The sequence below is a fragment of the Peromyscus leucopus genome, chromosome 15 (assembly GCF_004664715.2).
Source record: "Peromyscus leucopus breed LL Stock chromosome 15, UCI_PerLeu_2.1, whole genome shotgun sequence".
In the NCBI taxonomy this organism is placed as follows: Eukaryota; Metazoa; Chordata; class Mammalia; order Rodentia; family Cricetidae; genus Peromyscus; species Peromyscus leucopus.
Window position 1 is genome coordinate 39,140,228 of NC_051076.1, and position 21,377 is coordinate 39,161,604.

At 39.0% G+C, this 21,377-nt stretch overlaps 1 protein-coding gene across 1 annotated transcript in view; it reads right to left on the reverse strand.

Annotated features, from left to right (window-relative positions):
- The window catches only part of Tpr (translocated promoter region, nuclear basket protein), a 58,306-nt gene that overhangs the window by 4,677 nt on the left and 32,252 nt on the right, over positions 1-21,377 (reverse strand). Inside the window, 21 exon segments of the mRNA XM_028874730.2 lie at positions 890-996; positions 2,413-2,507; positions 2,588-2,656; positions 3,847-3,942; positions 3,944-4,032; positions 5,602-5,692; positions 5,933-6,064; positions 7,310-7,504; positions 10,036-10,119; positions 10,696-10,844; positions 11,564-11,836; positions 13,291-13,499; positions 14,251-14,312; positions 14,468-14,673; positions 15,602-15,800; positions 15,963-16,106; positions 17,321-17,531; positions 18,521-18,651; positions 19,951-20,082; positions 20,185-20,322; positions 21,152-21,299. Coding sequence (XP_028730563.1) covers positions 890-996; positions 2,413-2,507; positions 2,588-2,656; positions 3,847-3,942; positions 3,944-4,032; positions 5,602-5,692; positions 5,933-6,064; positions 7,310-7,504; positions 10,036-10,119; positions 10,696-10,844; positions 11,564-11,836; positions 13,291-13,499; positions 14,251-14,312; positions 14,468-14,673; positions 15,602-15,800; positions 15,963-16,106; positions 17,321-17,531; positions 18,521-18,651; positions 19,951-20,082; positions 20,185-20,322; positions 21,152-21,299 — 2,960 coding nt within the window.

Here is a 21,377-nt window from a genome sequence, read left to right on the forward strand (position 1 = left end):
GCCAGAAGAGGGCATCAGATCTCACTAGAGATGGTTGTGAGCTACCATGTGGTTGCTGGGAATTGAACTCAGGACCTCTGACAGTGCTCTTAACCACGGAGCCGTCTCTCCAGCCCGTCATTTTATTTTATAGCTCATACTTTATTTTGAAAACAAATATTAATAGGGAAAGTCTAATTAGTTATATATTTAATTAGGTTTGCCACAACTCTCAAGTTGTAAACAAAAAACACACTGCACTCCTAAACTTAAAACAGCTGGTTAATTAGTCTATTTATTGGTTCAACATCTATCTTTGAAGATCTGTGTGGTACTTTGAATGAGAATGGCTCCTACAGGCCCCTGTTTGGAGGCTTGGTCTCTAGCCAGCTGAACTGTCTGAGGAGGATCGGGAGGTACGGCCTTGCGGGAGGGCACGGCCTTGCTGGAGGTATGTCACTAGGGCGGGCTTTGAGGTTTCAACAGCCCACGCCAAGCTCAGGGCCCTCTCTCCCTGCTTGCAGATCAGGATGTAAAGCTCTCAGCTACTTTTCCAGCACTGTGTCCGACACCATCATGCTCTCTGACATGATGATAAGGGACAAATTCTCTGAAACTGTAAGCAAGTGTCCCCACTTAAATCCTTTTCGTAAGTTGTCTTGGTCACAATGTTTCACTACAGCAATAGAACAGTAATTAAGACAATATACAAATATAAAACCAGTTTTTAGGCTAAGGGAACTAGAACTTCACTGATGAGATTAGAAAAGGCAATGCTCTAATAAGAGCCACATTGGTAGCTTTATGTAAATCAGGGCAGGGATTATATTATAGCAACTTAAAGTCACAGCATACTAACTTATACCTCATACATGAATTTAAGAAATCACAGGCTTATTTGCTATTTTACCTCCTTGAGAAGCAAGTTGGCCAAGATCAGAGTGGCTGGAACTTGTCTGTGGCATATCTTCAGGTGGCCCAAACCGGAATCTAGGAACACCAGCAACCTGTGGGGAACTAAATGGACAAAAAATTAATTTGATGGTAAATTTAATGCTGCTTGTTTAAACCATGAAAAAAAGACTATTTTTTTTTTTTTTTAAAAAGAGGCACGTCAATAAGCAGGGAAACAATGAAAATGGTGTCAATAAAGGATATCTGGCAAAAATATCATTCAATTTAGTAATATGAATACTTTGATTTATTTAACTTTTAGCTTCCCTGGACTATGCTAATGTTTTTGAACTTGTCTGAAACACAGATACATGCAACAAGAAGCAAGCAAGCAAGCAAACGTTTTGTTTCTGACTATAGTTTTCACTGTTTAGTAATATAAATCAACTACTCTCTGGCCTACTGCAGGTTAAACATCTAGCTCTAAGATTTAGAAAAACCCTGCGTTAGATGACTAGACTAATTGCTTTCTGCCTGTATCCTACAATAATATCATGTATCCCATTGCCTATTCAGGACATAAAACAGCCTCATTTCTTTCCCTCTTTTCCAGCCACCCATAATTACAAGTGCTTATGGGTTATACCTCTGTGATTATCTAGTTAATTTTCCCTTCTACTTGAAAGTATACTTTCAGTTAAGGCCTTTCCTTCAGGTTGGTTTTCAAACCTCCTCCATACAGCTGCTCTAGGAACCTTGAGCACTCCCTACTACACTTCTAACTTCCAGGCTGTTTATTTGGCCCCAAATATCAAGAGGTTCAAAGCCATTTCAACTTTAAATTTCTTCATGAAAGGTTCATGCTGGAGAACTGGTGCTGAAATTGGTGACCCTGGGGTCTGTGGAGTGGAATGTATTAAGGTAGTCCTCACAGGCAACAATAACATCTATCCTCACAGCTATAAGGCTTAAATAATGCACAGAAATGCTAAGTAATCATTAGGAATTGTAAGATTCAATTAATGCCCCCCCTTACTAACTGTTGGAATAATTACATTTCTGTTAACAAAGATCACTTACACTGTCACTCCCCTAGACAGTTAGGTGACAGCTGGTTACTCTAAGCTTTCACAATGTACCACGACCCCTGCAATGACAAACCCTTCCACCAGCCCCTATAGGGCATCCACTGCGTTAGGGAGTATGTAAACATGTAAGCACAAACTGAACCATTATCAGTAAATGAAGTTACTCAGAAGGGACAGCAAGGAATCTGCTCTTGTGAGGAAACCCTAGAGACAGGTTTCAAACACAAGCATCCTGATTGTAGAAACCACATTCTTAAGCTCTGCCACACTCTCTTAGTAGATGTATTTTATTCACCCTATATAAACTTCCTCATTATCCTCCTATTCCATGTGCAGATCAGTGGACAGCAGGGTAGGACTCTACAAATAACGCATCAAAAAAACAATCAATTTATGAGGTAAACAGAAAGAAGCTGATGCGTCTCCACACATTCCCATTTCATCAACTTACTGAATAGCTTCAGCAAACCCATCAGTGCGATGCGGCACCACAAGAGTTGGGGTACTCGGAACTGTCCTGTCTTCATCATCAAAAAAGTGTTGTTGCTGAAACAAAGAATGCAGGACTTAACAGGCCTAACCATATATGTGTAGATTCAATGCACACATGATGGCTAGATACTAACCATACCACCTATTCCTGGAGTCAACTGAAGTCCACGCCCTACAGACTGCCTCCGGGTCATCTGAATTCTCTGTGTTAGAGAAGGAATTACATTTGTTTTAAAGAATTAGGCAATAAAACAAACACCAAAGACATATTAATCTGGCAATGACATAACTGGAGAAGATTTGTAATTAACAGGACATTTCTAAATTGCTATTTATCTATTACAAATATCAGTGATACATTTTAAATTATATTAACAAAGGTATTTATGAACCAAAAGGCACCCTAATAATATTTAATTTGAACATGTACATACACTTAGTTCCTGTCTCTTTGATTAAGTATTAACAAGTGAGGTTTTCCATCGTAGCTTATACAGAACTGACTTATTACTCCAAAGCTAAGACAAATCTTGAATTGACAGACTGAATGATTTGTGATACCCACAAATGATCCCTTTAGGCTTTGTATTTTCAAATATGAAGTAATTTCCACTACGCTTTTTTTTTTGGGTGTGGGGTGGTGGTTGAGAAAGGGTTTCTCTGTGTAGTTCTGGCTGTCCTGGAACTCGCTTTGTAGACCAGGCTTGGCTTGCCTTGAACTCACAGAGATCCGCCTGCCTCTGCCTCCTGAGTGCTGTGATTAAAGGCATACACCCGATTTCCACTCCTCTTATTTTAGCTCTATTTATATATAATGGTTCTTAATATATTCCCCATGTCAGGAGTAAAACCCAGGCTAACTTAATGGAACCTTTGTGTGTTCCCTGCCATATTCTGCAAGAGCTTTTGACTGAGACACAGCCAAATCTACTCCATGCTCAACATACATTAATTATGGGTTATTAATTAAGTGGAAATATTTAATTGCACATGGTGAAAAAAAGTTAAGTAGAACAATAATTAAAAAAAATCTGTGCACTTTATAGGAAGAAATGTTCAAAACAAATGTTACTGAGCTGGCAAAAATCATTTCACATTAATTAAAATCTAAGAAAGAAATGTTAAGCCTATAATAGCAACCAGAAATTTATTTGCTCTGATTATAATCACTTTTATACATATACAAACATATATAATTTTTAGCAAGCCATGTTTCCATGTGTCAATTCATTTGTGAATGTAAACTTATAAAATCTTACAGCATGCTAAAACATTAAAAATTCATGTACCATCTGGAAGGAAGGAAGGAAGGAAGGAAGGAAGGAATGAGTCTGTCTAATGGAAAGTCACATTTTAAAGGGTGCCTTTTTCAGAAGCTGTTGTCTTTTAATACCTGAACTGGTGGTCCCAACTCCTGAGGTGGAGCGTGAATGGTCAGGCGTGGAGGAAGAGGATGTGGTGGGCGCCTTGGTGACTGGGGTGCTCGAGGGGGTCTGTCTCTCCGATGCTGATGTGGGCTGCTGTTCTCGAGCAGCCTCCTGAGAGAAAGACGACTCAGCTGCACTTGTACTCCCCTCACCTATGGAAGAAAGATTTCTGTTGGGAAACCGGCCACAGTAACAAGTCCTGGAGCCTCTGAGTTGTTTTTCTTGAAGGATTTGAGACAGGGTCTCAGTCCAGGCTGTCTTCAAACTTGCTATGTAGTAGCTGGCCTTTAATTCCTGGTCCCCCTATCTCCCAAGGGCTGGGATTACAGACATGTACCTCTCTTATGCCTCACTCAGGATCGTTAACAGAGCAAACAATATGCAAGTAAGTACATTCTCTTTAAAACTCAACATATGACACGGCAAATATTTACTAAATTTGGGCTTTACTATTTTTTCTAATGTTTAAGTGTGCATATGTGTGTATGTATGTTCATGTATGTGCCTATGGCAGCTAGAAGAGAGCACTGGATCCCCTGGAGCATGAGTTACAGGTGGATGTATGCCACCTAATATAAAAACCAAACTCAGGTTCACTGGAAGAGCAGTATATGCCCTTAATCACTGAACCATCTCTAGCCCAGGATTATTCTTAGTAAGTGTACAAATTACTTAACTCTAGATAAACAGCATGTCAATCAATCAAGATGACTAAAGAAAGGCCTCACCTAGTGATGTTTACACTTTTATTCCCCTAAACTTCAATTGTTACTCACTCAGGTGTCTAGATCTCCTGCTGTCATCCACTACAGAAAAATAGGATACCAGAGAATTAATAGTTTGTATCTGATCTAGAATCAGAACCTTGTCTTGACATTTAGTTATTTATGAAGTTTTTAAATCATTTTACATTTTTGTGGTTCAGATTACTAACTTAAACTTGGTTTAAGGACTCGGGACAAGTAAAGATAGTCACAGGAGTAGTAACTTAATGAAGAGAAACTATTTTTATTTCGTGTGTGAGTTTTTTGCCTGCATGTATGTCTGTGCACCACATGCATTCCTGGTATCCATGGAGGCTGGAAGAGGGTATCAGATTCTCCTGGAAATGGAGTTATTGTAAGCTTCCATGTGAGTGCTGGGACTCGAACCTGGTGTCTTTTCAAGGGCCATCTCTCTAGTCTCATAATTAACCTGAAAATGGACCAAATTCAACTATAACCTTAATTTTACTCAGACTACTAGACTTAATTTTGCTTGACTACATGAACAGCTCCTCTCTCCAAAAGAAGTCTTACAGAACATGTATCGTATTGGGTATATTTGGGAAAAATGGCTAAGACTATCTCCTCCTAATAAACTTTTTTAGTGCTAATATCTGAAGACATACATCTACACACACATTTGAAAACATTCAATTTGTTTGGACTGACCTCTTTCGGCTGTGAGCGGCCAGCCATCCCTGCTTTAATTACCCAGGCAGTAAAGGCAGCAGTGGCAAATGGCTCTGTGCTACATTAGAGGTTCCAAGATGCCTGACTCTTATGGGAGTTCAATGAGGGAGCAGACAGTATAATAATGACATCTAATAGACAGGTCACGAGGGTAGAAGATTGCTAGTAAGACCCTATCCTACTAACAATTTCCTTGAGTCGTATTACATCTAAGGTTAGTTCAGAAACGATTACCAGAAGTATTCTACTCAAGACCAATGATCTTACCACTGTTTTGGGAATCAGCAGCTCTCTGGTTACTTTCAGCTCCGCCCATACTTTCTTCTGTTTCCGTACCTGGATCAGTCCCATCACCACCCTAAGAACAAAATGTAACGACTGAAGCAAATCAAATGAACAGCCTTAAGAACAAAGCCACACCACATGATTATAAGCAAACAAACCGGAGGAGAACCAAACCAAGCAAGCCAAACAAACAAAACTCCAACGGTATAAAGACTTTTATTATCCTGGTAACACAGGCTTTTCCCTATCACAGGAAACAGCAAGCTTTCTAAGCACAGCTTTTAAGGAGACAGTCACACCTCTAACCAGTTACCTCAGCATCATCAGCTTCATATCCATCATTACCATCTGCACTACCAGTGCCTTCATTACTATCTTCACCCTCATCTCCCATCCCCGTGTCGTCTTCATCATCGTCATCATCATCTTCATCTTCTTCATAATCCTAGAGGGAAAAGGCCAAGTGTGAATCAAGTGCAGGCCCACCCACTTTGCACATCCTAACACCTCTTTAAATGACTTATTTTATTTTATTTTTTTTGTTTTTTTGTTTTTTCGAGACAGGGTTTCTCTGTGTAGCTTTGCGCCTTTCCTGGAACTCACTTGGTAGTCCAGGCTGGCCTCGAACTCACAGAGATCCGCCTGGCTCTGCCTCCCAAGTGCTGGGATTAAAGGCGTGCGCCACCAACGCCCGGCTAAATGACTTATTATTGATTAGGATATCGGAGTGTTTCAGGAGTTGTATGGGTTTATTTAGTTTTACAGCAAGGAGAAAAAAACTATAACATTTTATGAAATTAGTTAAACAGTGATCAACTCTGAAATGTTTCCATGCGATCTGCAAAAGTAATAGCTATCTACCAGGTGTCAGGTGGTTCACTTTATATCCAAATGTGAGTAGAATTAAAGAAAATCAAAACATGATAGTTTTAAAAATATGCTTTATTAACAAAAGAATCTAAAGAAACACCAATACGGAATTAAATCCCAAAGTGAAAAAATACCAAATTCTACCTAAAACTCACCTGATAGGGGTGATGAACTAATTTTGGATTACTTTGGAAATGGGTACAGGGTGCCAAGAGAAAAAAAAATAAACAAAACAACTACCAACTCCTATTTCTTCTTTTTATCTCCAGAAACAACGGCATGTATCATTAGATCTCTAGCCATTCATTTTTTACTAAGACTGCAGATGAAATTTGAAACAAACCAGCTGGCAGGCCATGGGTTCCTACAATCCCAGCACTCGGGGAGACTGAAGCAGGGGAATTTGGGGCAGTTCTAGCAGGCCTGGGCTATACACCGAAATCCTACTTCCAGTAAGTAACAAAATAATTCCTTAAAACAAGGTAAACAAAAAGTTTAAAAACGGATTATCTCATGGCTTGCTCTTTGATTATTTTTAATACATATCACAGTATACCTGAACTAATCAGTATAAAAGAAAAACTCGGTAATCGAGTGAGACTGACTGGGAATGAGAACTCACTAGCTGACATTTTAGAAGCACCAAAGACTTAAAGCACTGTGACTGACGCCGGCACTCGGGTAGAGGGAAGAAGGTCCAGAGCTCAAGGCCAACATGCACAATGTGATGGGATGGAGCCCCAGCACTGGAAGGGGAGTTTAAAAAATGAGAGCAGGAAGAAAGCTGATGAACCCTGGAACTTGTCAATACTAAACTCACTTCATGTTCTCCATCATTTTCTTCATCATCATCTTCATCGTCACTGTCAATTACAATTACATCATCTCCTTTGCCTTGACCATCCTGAGAAGAAGGAGTTTGTTGATCTGACTGAAGGGGTCCAAGATCGATTTGTAGAGACTGTGAAGTTTCTTCACTGTCTTCCATAGGTGTATAATCTCCCTGGGTGACTCCCTTGAAAAGTTAGAAAGATGTTTTACCCAAACTAGAAACAATCTGGACCCATAACGAAGAAAGTAAAATACTTCTATTGTTTCAAAAACCAACTTTACCGCCCACTACACTGAATATTATATAACTTGACTATCCCCAACCTGAAAAGCTGAATCTGAAGCTTTCTGAGCACTGGCCTAACACTTGAAGGGAGTGTGGGTAGAGGGAGTTATGGAGCAGACACATACAGCAATAAATAAGTAAGTAAATAAATAAAAGAATATCTCATGGGGTCACACATATGGGACAGGTAACTGATGACTGTTGAGAGGGAGAGTTACCTCATCCTAGGATGAACCCAAACTGGTTGTTCAATATACACAAAAGCCCTGAAGCTATACACACACACAACACACACAAAAGGGACTCAGGTTGTATTTAGATATTTGTACATGCCTGCCTACATCCATCCATACATCCACAGTGTAATAATGGTAACTGGGGAAGAAGAGGCTATCAGTTTAAGAGTGGAGGGGGCACACGGAAGGAGTTGGAGTGAGGAGACTTGGGAGGGGCTAAAGGAAGGAAAGGGGCGGGGAGAGTGCTGCAATTACATTTTAATTACAGTGTATAGAAACTAAACATGAAAAGCAGCTATAGACGGTTATGCCTATCAGTCTTAATGTTGTCAAGACTGGCGTAAGTCAAAGCTCTGCACTCTGAAGAACAACTTGTTCTCAGACCATCCTCTAAAAATGAGCAGGACAGAACTGGGGAGAGGCTGGGAGGACTCTGCCCAGTAAGTAAGCCAAGGCGTAAGTAAGCCAAGGCGCCCAAAGTGTTAGCACATGACATGTTCAAGCCACAGCTCCTCGCGACAACTACAGCCTCCCTCTACACATGAAGAACCACAAATGGCATTGAGAAGTGACAGGACAGTGATCCAACGTGGTGGGTGCTCTCTCTCAGCTGGTCTCGAGACAAATACTCCAGTCTGCAGGAAATGCTGTTGGCACTAAGTATTTAGGATAAAGGATACTAAGATATGCCAGATACTAAAATAATTCTTTGCTCAATAATTTTCCACGTTTTGTTCCCTACCGAAATAAACTTGTACTAACAAAAATTTCTGACATTTATTTAAAAATGTATCCTTTTGCTTATGTACTCAGTAAAAATCTATTTTTCATGTTAGTCATCAATAACATCTATAAACTAAAGAAATTCATGAAAAATACATATACCATATTGAGAAAAAATTCAGTAAGTTTTAGTGTAATTGAAAGTGTTCCCAAAGTGACTTGCTTATGTAAGAAAAAGCAATACTTAATGAGAAGTTAATGGTATGTTTGAATCAAAACAATTTGACATTCTTAAGAAACAGCTTTTCATAGATCTGAGGTTGATTTAACTAAGGCTGACAATAAAATAGAAACCTACACTTTATTTTATATTTCTAGTTTCTTTAAATATCATAGTCCAAAACACATAAGATAGCATTTACAGTGTTATATATTATATATAACATAGGCTTAGTTTTAAATTCGTAAATCAAAGAAAAGTGATTAATTTAGAACATTAATGCATCTCATAAACTAAACTTGCAGTTTATATTACTAACAGCTAGCTTCAATTTCTTAATTTCACAGTAACATGATCCTGAAAGTTTATCCAGAGAAAGTACTCTTTCAAGCTTAAGACTACAACTTAAGTTCAAGAGGGAACTACAGTGTGGGTTCAATTCCCAAGTCCACACTAACTTATCTTGGCATTAGTTCTTACATATAAAGTAGGGTTGTGTTCTAACAATTATGAGTCAATAAACACAAATTTCTTTGACTAACACTATAGTAGTAAGTGAAGGATTACTTTATGTTAATATTAATGACATGGATTCTCCTCCTGAGGGCAAGACAGAGTTTAGACGCCCTACAATCCTTACAATGTAATCATTTTCTCACAAGCAAAGCAATCGGGAGTTAAAAACATGCTTAGGCACATAGCTGCTTCTAACAGGTGGAGCTAGGCAGGAACCTAGTGGTAGAACAATACTTACTGGAAATAGTACCTTGCTTGGAAAACTTTTTACTGCATACGAACAGAAGCATTCTTACATGTTGGTTTTTGCACAGCATACTTACAGAAGCAAAACAATATAGAAATTGCACTGGTTCTAGGATATCTCAAAATGGAAGACCAGTTTTGCTGGATGTGGTGGCACACTTCCTTAATCCCAGCGCTTGGGAGCCAGAGGCAGGCAGATCTCTGAGTTTGAGGCCAGCCTGATTTACAGAGAAACCCTGTCTCCAACAACAACAACAACAACAAAATTATAAACAGTTTTAAAGTGCAATCTGCCACACATGGCAGTACCTGCCTGTAATTCCAGCACTTGGAAGGCTGAAGCTAGACTGTCTGAGTTTGAGGCTAGCCATAGTGAAAGCCTGCCTCAAAAAACAAAACAACTTAAAAATCCAAAGTGTTTCAGAAGGTCAAAGTCAACTCTATTATCAATTTATTTTTAGTAATTTTAGTTAAATGTTTCTACTCACCTCTCCAATGGAATCTTGAGAGTCCTGATTATAAACTTGAGTTTCCACCTCTCCATCAGTACTTTCTTCTGCCATAACTTCTTCCTAAATCACAACAGGTGATTTCTTATTGCCCAAGTGGGCGATGAATCGTCACCCACTCTGCCAGTTTTTCTATAAACATTTAAATCTACAATTCTATGAAGCTATGCCAGAAACGTTATTTATATCAAAATATACTCAACATACCTTTTCAAGGTATAAGACTTATAAGCATTAATTAATACATACAAGTAACACTAGTACTGTTACTGTTTATACAATCTAATTCATCACAGTCTATCACTGAAAAGAAACCTAATTTTGGCTAACCTTAATCTTAGAAACACATGGCAAGTAAGAATGCAGAATGTCAATGAGAAAACTTCCTCATAAAAATAGAATTTGTGTTTTTGCTTTTTATGAAAATGGGAAGAAACTCATGAAAAAAATATATATGCAAAGACTGTAAGACAACTGGTAATGGCAAAATACCTTCATTATCAGGAGAACTTTACAGTTCAAGAATTGCTCAGATAATACAGTATGCTCCCCTGAAGTGAACTTGCCATTGGTCAGGACTGACAGCTAACCCTCAGCTCTGCGGAGGCAGTGACGACACACAGGAGGGATGGTACAGACCTCGGTCCCCACGGGGGTGACTGTCTTCAGCTTCTTCGGGAGAGGCATCTCCACCGTGTCATCAGAGACCTGGTCCGCTGCTTCCATGGTGCTGTCCTCCTCCTCCTCCCGGGTGCGCTTTGGCAAGGAGGAACTGGGGGTCGCTGAAACTTTCAGACCACACAATTTAAACCTCAAATCAGAGCATGGCAACATCATTCAAAGATAATACTAGAAATAGTCTTAAATTAGCAAACCTGTGTAATATGTCGGATTCATTGTGACTGTACTGATAATTGCTATTTACAAAGTTTACACAGTACTTTATATCAAACCAAGAACTCCTTAAAAAAGGAAGACTATACTATGTGTAAAATGAACATTTTTAGTTTTCAGGATTCACATTAAGTTACATATAGTATGTTGGCTTATTTTTCACCTCTAAACACAGCCCAAAATACCTGGGGGATAAGAAAAACTTTTACTTAATGACAAAAACTGACTGAAATCTAACAGTACAATATGAATGAATGTTAAAAGTATTTCTTAGATATAATATATATTGTGACTTTTCTAATAACTTAAATTATTACAATAAATGTAACTTTTTTTGGCTAAATCAAATGCATATTTGAAACTGTTCTTGTATCTATTGGTCTAATATGATTAAAACCAAATGAAGAGCACTGGTTGTTCTTTAAGAGAACCTAGGTTTGTTCCCCAACACCCACATGGGAGCTCACAACTGTCTGTCACTCTGGTTCCAGGGGTATGATGCCCTCCTTTGACCTCTGTGGACACCAGGCACACACATGGTGCACAGACATACACAGACAAAATACAAACATAAAATAAAATAATTAAAAAATATATTAAAAGTAAATCTCACCAGTGCCAAATACTGCTGTGGAAGTAGATGGCCGCTCAACTGGTGAACTCTGTACCACCTCAACTATGTTTGGGGACAACTCTTGATTCGTGGGTTCAATCTGAGGGTGACTCTGTTGAGTGGGTTGCACAAAAGCTGTAGCCTGTGTTTGCTGCTGTACAGTTAGGATGGGCTGAGAAATGGAGGGCTGAACATTAGGACTAGTAGAACGAACAGATCCACTCGCACTTCCAAACACTGGAACGTGTTCCACCGGCCCTTCAGACTGCATAGCTGAAAAAATAATTAAATATTCGGGAAGTAAGCCTTCTGCCCTTACCGAAGCTGAGTCATTACTTACCCTATCCATTGGCATACAATGTATTCCCTAGTTTTTGTATGTGTATTACCATTTACTACACAAAAATCCTGTGGGAAAAAGTTATGTATTCTGTATTGTACTGCCTTTGTGACTATACAGTAACACATAATAATCCGCTGGTTAAATTAAATGTATATTTGAAATTGTTCTATCTATTGACCCAATAAAATTATGACCAGATGAAATTAGTATGAGGAAGCTGAAAATGGTCAGAAATCTTTTCCTAAGCATCAATTGGCTTTGAACTGGTCTCACACTACCGTCATGAGGACTGGGAATAGGGAAAGAGCTGAATGGTTCAGTGCTTGTACAACACGTGTAAGGCCCTGGGTTTGATCCTAAGTGTCCCCCCCCCCCCACACACACACAAACCCTAACAAAACAAGCTTCCTCCTCCCTAAAGAACATAGTTTAATTGGTAATCTATCTGATAATCTTTTATGGAATGGAGCTGAAAGGATATAGTCTTTATTTTCAGAGCGTTTACATCATGTACTGCTTGGGGACGTGGTCTCACTACAGAACTTTGGTTGGCCTTGGATTCAGATGTCTGCCTACCTCTGCTTCTGACTGATGAGATTTCTAAATACTTAGGAAAATTAACTCAATTCTATTACGTCAAGGCAGTTTAAGATCTTGCAAACCTTTTATTGGCCATCTATTTTGGGACCAAGGAAAGAGATTGAATAATAAATTGAGACTCTCAATCTAGTAGGTTAAAATGATAAGTGTAAAATCAAATCAGGTGCAGTAATTATTATAAGTGCAATTGGGACACAGTGAAGACAGCATCAGGAAGTACAGGTAATTTCAGTCAAAGAGTGATATCTGGTTTGAAAGTGCAATTTTATACTATGGTTTTTCAAAGTGGGTTTCATAACATGTTTCTTAGCCATTAGAAGTGAACATCTGGTTCCAGAAAGCAAAGCATGTATCTAGGAATATATTTTCCCTCTTCATCAGCTTAAAAACAAAGCAAAGCAGAAGAGAAGGAAGAAATTTACTGGGTTTACAGTATCTTGGACAGCCATGATGGCCCATGCCTGTAATCCCAGCTACTTGAGGCGATAAGCCAGAAGGATCATGAGTTCAGAGACCAGCTTGGCCTCAAAGATAAGCAAATAAATAGGTCCGAGAATATGGGTTAGTAAAGATTGCTTGCCTGAGTTTGATTCTTATTACTGAGGAAAAAAATCAAGCACAAGTATCCTAGGGAGCACATACTTCAAATATTAACTACTTTTATTATGATGGCTGACTTAAACTTTGTATGCTCCATTTATCCTTCCTTACAGTTAGCTACTCTCATCCTCTCAAAATCCATCTGTACAAGCAGTGAGTTCAACAGATGCGTTATTCCACTCACCTTCCTGGGACTCCACCTGGGTGGTGGGCATGACAGTTGCCGTTGGGGTAGTGGTTGGGTTTGTGACAGTTGCAGGTGTAACCATTGGGCGGATACTTGCCCTGGGCGTTGACTTATTCCCAGCCATGGCTGCTGCTGTCACTTTACTTGGAGTAGAGACAACAGGAGTTGGCTTGATATTGGCTGTCGGTGGGTCTGATGTGCTGGCACTTAATGGAAGGAAAATCCAAGAATAACGTAGTCATAAAACTTAGGTTGAAGATCCCTTGTAAAATATATATGTTCTATGAAAATCAAGGCATGTACTTTTAAAAATCAGTGTTCAGCATATAACCTTAACATGGTTCAAATCTTACTAGTTTTCTAAACACTGTTTTGAACAGACTTGGTAGGTTTAAAATAGGTAGTTTAAAGACTGAATATAGCTTTTTATTTTTCAGCCATAAAATTTGAAAACTTTTAGTAAAAAGGTTTTGAATTTAAGCATTAAAAGCTATAGGGAATAGTCCACAGTGGTTATAATCTGGCAATAAGGGAAAAAATACCCAGATGTTGAGTTACTGATTCTAAGCCTCAGCTCAGATCATGCCTGTGTGAATGTCTGTCTATGGAGCACGGGTGTGCCTGGTGTCCATAGGGGCTAGAATTGCTGGATCCCATGGAACTAGATATGCAGGAGGTGGGAATTGAACCATCGTCCTCTGGAAGAGTAGCCAGTGCTCTTAACTGCTGAGTCATCTCTCCAGCCCTACCCTGGACTTTTATACTTGTTATGAAACATCACAGGGAGTGTGTAGGAGCTTATCTTAGAAGCCAATCACAAACTAAGCTGCAAGGTGTTTCTGGTCACTGAAGCTTTTCACTTAGGAATGAAAGCATACTGCAAACGAGAGTTGACAGGTACATGACAATCTTCTCTGAACTTTAAAGACAGACTATAGAAGAAGAACAAAGACTCACATTCCTCTTTCCCCGGAAGCTGGAGTGGTTTTCAGTGTGATCTGTCTCTGCTGTTCTGGAGCCTGTAAAGAGGAAAAGCATTGACTTCTGTGCTTCCCCCACCCTCAAGTCCACCGAACAGACGTCACATAACTATTATCAACCATCTGTGGACTTGGGACGCTAGCCCACATTCTCTCTAACAAAGGCTCCTAAGTAAGCAGCACTTCCTGGTCACCTTATTAGTGGGTTCCTGAGGCTCATCTCTCTGCTCAAGGTGTCTCTCTTGATGCTCTCTGAGCTCTCTCTCTAAGCGACTAATCCGTCCTTCATACTGGGACTTAAGAGCAGTCATCCGGACATCCAGTTCATCTTTCTGTTGATCTAAAGCTCCATTCCTTTGTTTAAGCTCTTCATTTTCTTTAGTTAATTGATCTTTTACACCTAAAATAAACACATAATTATAATTAAACACCAGAAACATTCTGCACTTACATGGCATGTACAATCAGTATTAGATTCTGTACTATACTACGTATTAGTTTTGATACACTACCTATCTCAATGAGTAAATGTCTAAACATACCCATGTTTATTATATATACTTACTTCAGAAAAAATACATAAATTATTCTAAAACATCAAAAAATTTAAACTAATATAAATTAACTTTAGTAGGAGCTTGCATATATATGTATATTCAATTTATTACTAAGAATAATAAAATTCACATCACACAGTCTACATAGTATATATTAAAAAACATTACTGAAGCAAGGCGTGGGTGAGCACACCTTTAATCCGAGCACTTGGGAGGTAGAGGCAGGCAGACCTCTGTGAGTTCGAGGTCAGCCTGGTCTACAGAGCAAGTACCAGGACAGCCAGGGCTGTTACACAGAGGAACCCTGTCTCAAAAAACAAACAAACAAAATAAATAAAATTAAAAAAGGGGAGCAGTAACCCAAGCGAATTACCAGCATGCTTCATAAATACAGCAAACACATCATTAAATTTTCTGGGGCTGGAGAGATGGTTCAGTTAAGAGCACTGGCTGCTTTTCCAGAGGAGCCACATTCGGTTCCCAATATCCACCTGGTGGCTTACAACCTTATGTCACTCGAGTGCCAGTGTATCTAACACCCTCCGTTGCCTTCTGTGGGCACCAGGCACACAGGTGGTACACACATACACATACAAACAATTATACATATAAAATCAAAAATAAATCTTAAAAAAATTAAAGTTAAGTAAATCTGACAAATTCAAACAAACAAATTTACAGTATTGCCTTCTCTTTAGCATTTAACTTTGTCTGTACTGCATAATCAGGTTCCAGTGTGCCATTCAAATTGTAGCATCTACATGAACTTACCAGCCAGGTGTGCAATTTTTGACTTTGCTGCTACAATTGCCTTCCTTGTTTTTTCATCCTTCTCAGTTATTTGCTGCCGGAGCTGCTCCTCCTGGGTGGTTCTATCCTGAAGGTCCTGACGAAGGCGGGTCAGTTCAGACTGAAGCTGCGCAGTCTGCTCCTGGAGAGTTCTTGCTTCTGACTCTTTTTCTGATAATGTCTTTTCAAGGAAAAAGGAATATGCAGCTCAATCAAATCAGTACAAAGTATGTGTCTTATAAAGTCTTAAAGTCTTCATGGTAAGGAGTGTCAGTGTTTAAACATATTGTTCTTTACAGAGAGAATTGGGGACATTGGCTGTCCACCGCCCCCACAATCGTACCTTCTGCAGAGTTTCCACTTGACCCTCCAGTGACTTTGTCTTTGTTTCAGATTGGTTGAGGGTATCTTTGAGCTCCTGCATTTCCTGGACAGAGATGTGCTGCTCCTGATGGTCTCCAGAAGACTGAGTGGAAGTCTCCATGGCCTAAGATGATGAGTAGTAACACATTGTTACCTAGTGATTCTGCTGCTACAAGTTTAAAGAGACAACCCCAACTGTACAAAATGACTTATAAGAGCACTTAAAAGTGAATTTCAACAGAACAATTTTAATGTTCAAAACAAGAAAATTAGTTATGGTCCTCATACACATAGGTGTTAAAGATGATGCACTGTAGATGCACTTCTGGCCCTGAACTCAGCCCCTAATGATAAGTCAAACGGCACAGTGACCTAAGAGCATAGGCAAATGATACACCTTCTTTGGAAACTTGTTTTCTGCAAGAAAAGCACATTGAAGTGCTAACAAACAGAAAAAGGATTAAAAAATGTTAATAGTTATCATACACAACTTGTTTAAAGTGATACAAAACCTTCTTAGTTGTAAAAGCTAGTAGTTTGTTCCTATCATTAACTTGAATTAACAAGGAGCTACTGTGATGGTAAATTTTGGACTATCAACTTGATTATGGTAATGAACACTTTAACTGATGTGCCCACAATTCGGGAGAACCTGAGAGGGCTGTTTCAGAAAAACTGAATACAAAGGGACAAAGGAGGAAAGTGATGTGAGCCGGAACTCCTCCCCCTGCTCTGCTTCATGCAGCAGGCAGGCACATTTTCCTGCCATGGAGACACTGGGTCATGCCTCCCCAGCAGTGGGGGACTGTATCCCCTAAATATGATGCTATTGGGTCACAAGAACGAGAAAAGGTAACTGATATAGCTCTGAAATCAGTTTTGCAAAGAAATAGTATTAGAAATATGAAAAATAAGGCTGGGCGTGGTAGTGCACACCTTTAATCCCAGCACTTGGAAGGCAGTGGTAGGCCTTCAAGGCCAGTCTTGTCTACAAAGAGTTATAGGACAGTTAGGGCTACACAGAAGAGACTCTGTCTCAAAGGACAAACAAACAAACAAAACAACAAAACCAATCAGCACTTATAATGATTTGTCGTCACTGTATAATGTACTTGTGATCACCATATTATATAAGTATCTCTGGCCGGGTGTGACAGTGCACACCTGTAATCCCAGGACTCAAGGAGCTGTGGCAGGAGGCTCAGCAGCTGCAGGCTAGCTTGGGATATCAAGTGAGAAGAAGGTCAATACCAACGTTAGGCTTCTATTTCTACAGTGAATGGTAACCATAAACGTCTACGAGTTTAACTCTGGGGGAAACACATGTCTTACAAATACCTTATCCTGCTGCGCCTTCAGCTCTTCATACTGAGTCTTGTACCTGCGTCCGATCTTCTTGACTTGAGTGATCGTTTTGACTTTTTCCTGTATATCAATTATTTTGGCATCTAAATCTTTCTGAATGTTTTCCTTTTCAGTTCGCACTTTGTTTAAATCTTCCTTCAGACTCTGGATTAAATTTTGGTTGTTAGTCAAGGATGCATTTGATCTTTGAAAAAAACAGAAGAAGAGGATTCTTAGAAGAACAAAATACACAAAATGTTTTGCAAATTTTAAAACATTCCAACCTCAAGTTTCCCTTAAGGGGCAGAGGAACTTTACTGACTGGGTTTTTGTCACATGCTCTCCTGGATGCACACTCGGCGGTGCTCTATGCAGTCTGCCCTCCTATATGCGACGTTGCAACTGAACTTTCACATGAGACAATCTCAACTCAGAGCAGCAGCTACTACCAACTCTGTCCAGGTACAGTCAAACTTTTTTGTTTTGTTTTTCAAGACAGGGTTTCTCTGTAGTTTTGCGCCTTTCCTGGAACTCGCTTTGTAGACCAGGCTGGCCTCGAACTCACAGAGATCCGCTTGCCTCTGCCTCCCAAGTGCTGGGATTAAAGGCGTGCGCCACCACTGCCTGGACAGTCAAACTTTTTGAACTTTAGTTCTATTGGAATAGAGTAAATACAAGACAGAAACTTGTAAGCTATAAAGTGTTCTGAAAGAGACAGGGCAAACACAAATTCAATCCACACCCCCACCAAAAAAACCCACTTTACAGATTTACAAAACGAGACTATTAACAGAAAAACAAAAAGATGAACTATAAATTACTGATTATATTTTTTTAAGAAAAGAAATTAGCTTTAGAGTTACAACATGTAGCTTTCAAATAATCAAAGGAAAAACTTCACAAAGGTTTAAATGGTGGTAGCCTGACTCACCAGAGAAAGAGGCAAAGAACCACATGGAAGGGCTCTACTACTTCCTACTACCCAGGAAGCACTTCAGGATCATATAAAGAGTTGAAATAAACTTGAATTCTCATTAGAGCCAGTTGTGGTGTACACACCTGTAATCCCAGCACTTGGGAGGGTAACACTGAGTTCAAGCCCACCCTGGGTCACACATGGAATACACTTAGGATGTCTCATGGGAAAAGAAAAATCCTCTATAACATACATTTTTAAACTTTTATTCCTAATACCTTGCAATTTCAGCCTTAAGTCTTCCAACTTCTTCACTTAGCTGTTGAATTCTCTTAGTGTGAATTTCCTTTTCAGAAAGAAGCTTTCGATATTCTTCTGTATCTGGATCTTTCTGTTGATTTACCAGATGCTAGAATAATAGAAATGCATACTTTGCTTGCCAAGTTTTACAAACAAAAAGTACTATCATAAAATGGCAAAATATCTAATTACTTCCATTACCCACACTGCATGCAGAGTAATCAAGTACCCAACTGTAAGTTCAAAGCTCTAGTTAGGACAGTAAAATCCAGCTAAGACAGGAGGGCAAGAAAACACCAAACGTCATCAACTGTTCATCATTTTTCCAGAGCTGTGAATGGACGTCAGTAAATCTTAAAGTTCTTTTAACATTTTAGTTTTTATTGTGTGTGCGTGCACATGTGTGTGCGTGTGTGTGTGTGTGTGTGTGTGTGTGTGTGTGTGAGCGTGTGTGTGTGTGTGTGTGTGTGTTTGTGTACATGCCATGACATACATGTGGAAGTCAGAAGTCAACTTATGAAAGTCAGTTCCCACTGAGTCTTTAGGCCTGATGGTAATTAGTCATCTCACTAAACTATCTAGAAAAGCTTTTAATATTATATACCTAATTTCACTGAAGTAACATTTATAAAGAAAAATATATGTTTTATGGTCTAAACATGTAAGACCATTCTAAATGCAACTTATTCCACTAACCATAAAAATTAGGCCAACATAACAAAAATGCTCCTAGGTCTGGGTAGCTCAACTTCCTTTCATGACTTTTCTCACTGCCTGTCTAGTAAGGGCAAAACGAGCAGAAAAATGCTCTGAAATTCTAAAATACTATTTCCTTATCACTAAATGGTTACCACTGTCTAGTATTTTCTGGGTGTCAGAGAAACTACATTTCCTATTTATTTTCTGTCACCAGAACAATGCTTGAACACCCACATTTTACAAATGAGGAAAACTATAGTCCAGAGCAGTTAAGAAACTCACATGTAAGTCACATGCCACATAACTGGTACTTACAAAGGCAGACTTCTTACTAAATGTACTATGCTATATGATCTTATCCCCAAAGGCCTAGTGAACAAGTTTTCTACATGTGCCTCAATAAAAAATACATGCATTTTCACACATAAAATTATTTCAGAAATAAAACTAAAGCTTAGCCACTTAGAATGACAAAAGCTTTAAATAATATATAAAGCATAAGTGAAATTAAAAAAAAAAGTGAGCTGTAACATGCCATATACTTTGTGTGTGTGTGTGTGTGTGTGTGTGTGTGTGTGTGTGTGTGTGTGTGTATTAGGCTTCTACTGATAACTGCAATTTTCACCAGTGTCCTAACTATTTTTCCATCTCTCAGTTTTACTATTATTTAAAACCATTTCTATGGTAGTCAATGACTAACTGTATTTACCTGGTTCCGTGCCTTCCAACGCTTGACATCTTCTTCTAGCAGCTTCTTCTCTGCCTGCAGCATACCGCTTTTCTCACTTAGCTCAGCATTGGCTTCTTGTAAAGGTAAAATATCTAACTCCAGTTTCCTCACCTGAAAACAGTTTCAAGTTGAGTTTTTTTTTAATAGCCAGTGTTAAATTCATTTACATTACAAATAGTAAAAGCTTCTACTCTTGACTGGTAAGACACAAACCTTCGCTTGCATTTGCTGTAGGTTCTGTTCGAGCCTTTCCTTTTCTTCTCTGAGCATCTTATTGGTTTCCATGACTACATTCATGGTTTCAGTTTTCTTCATCAGTTCTTCATGTTGAGCCATTGTTTTTGCAGTCACCTGAAACAGACACAGACACAGAGGTCAACAGCCACATTCAAAGAGCTATCTTTTTCCTACCAGTTTCCAACTTCCCAAATAATAACAGTAGTTTCAATCTATTCTAGAAGGACTCTGGAATTTTATTCTAGAAGGACTCTCGATCCCATACTGGTCTGCCAGGCCCTCTAGCACAAGGCAATGATGAGATTGATAAATTATTGATAGGAAATGTGCTGGAGGCCTCAGAATTTCATAAAAAACACATGTCAATAGTAAAGGTTTAAAAAAGGATTTTTCCATAACCTGGCAACAAGCCAAAGAAATAGTAAAGAAATGCTCTACTTGTTCTTCTACAATCAAACGCCATTACCAGCAGGATGTAACCCAGAGGGTACTCAGAGGAATGAAATCTGGCAGATGGACATGTTTCACTTTGCAGAATTTGGAAAATTGAAATATGTACACCACACCATCGCATTAATTAATTAATTAATTAATTAATTAAGGTATTAATACACAGCAGCTGCAATAGATTAGAAAGCTGGAATTTAAATACCATACACTCTAGTCTAAATGCTTCATGTGCAGTCTCAATCCTTATAACTATCATTCACATGTTACAGATAAGGAGACGAAGTTCAGGGAAGCTGAGATCTAATCCTATGGAAGTGGAAGTACAAACCAGACAGCTAGAACAGAGCCTCTAATCACCACACACCTAGGCATACTGAGTAAAAGCTCAATGAATTTACAGGGTTAGGATGAGTGCTGACGTCCAATTAAATTCCTGTAACACGGTGGAAATAAGAATGAGCTTTCCTTCTTTAGGCTTGGTGTATGTGCATACCTGAACCTTCTCCCTTTCTGCATTCAGGCTATCCTGAAGATCTTGCAATTCCCGTTCTAGAAGTTCAACTCTTTGTCGATATCGCAGACTCTCAACCTGAGCCACCTCAAACCTCGTTTCAGCAATTTCTTTTTCTCGCCGTATAAACCTACAAGAAAACACATGTTAAAATTGTAGAAAGCTAAATATTTAGTATTTTTAAACTTGGGCAATTCTTAGATGACAA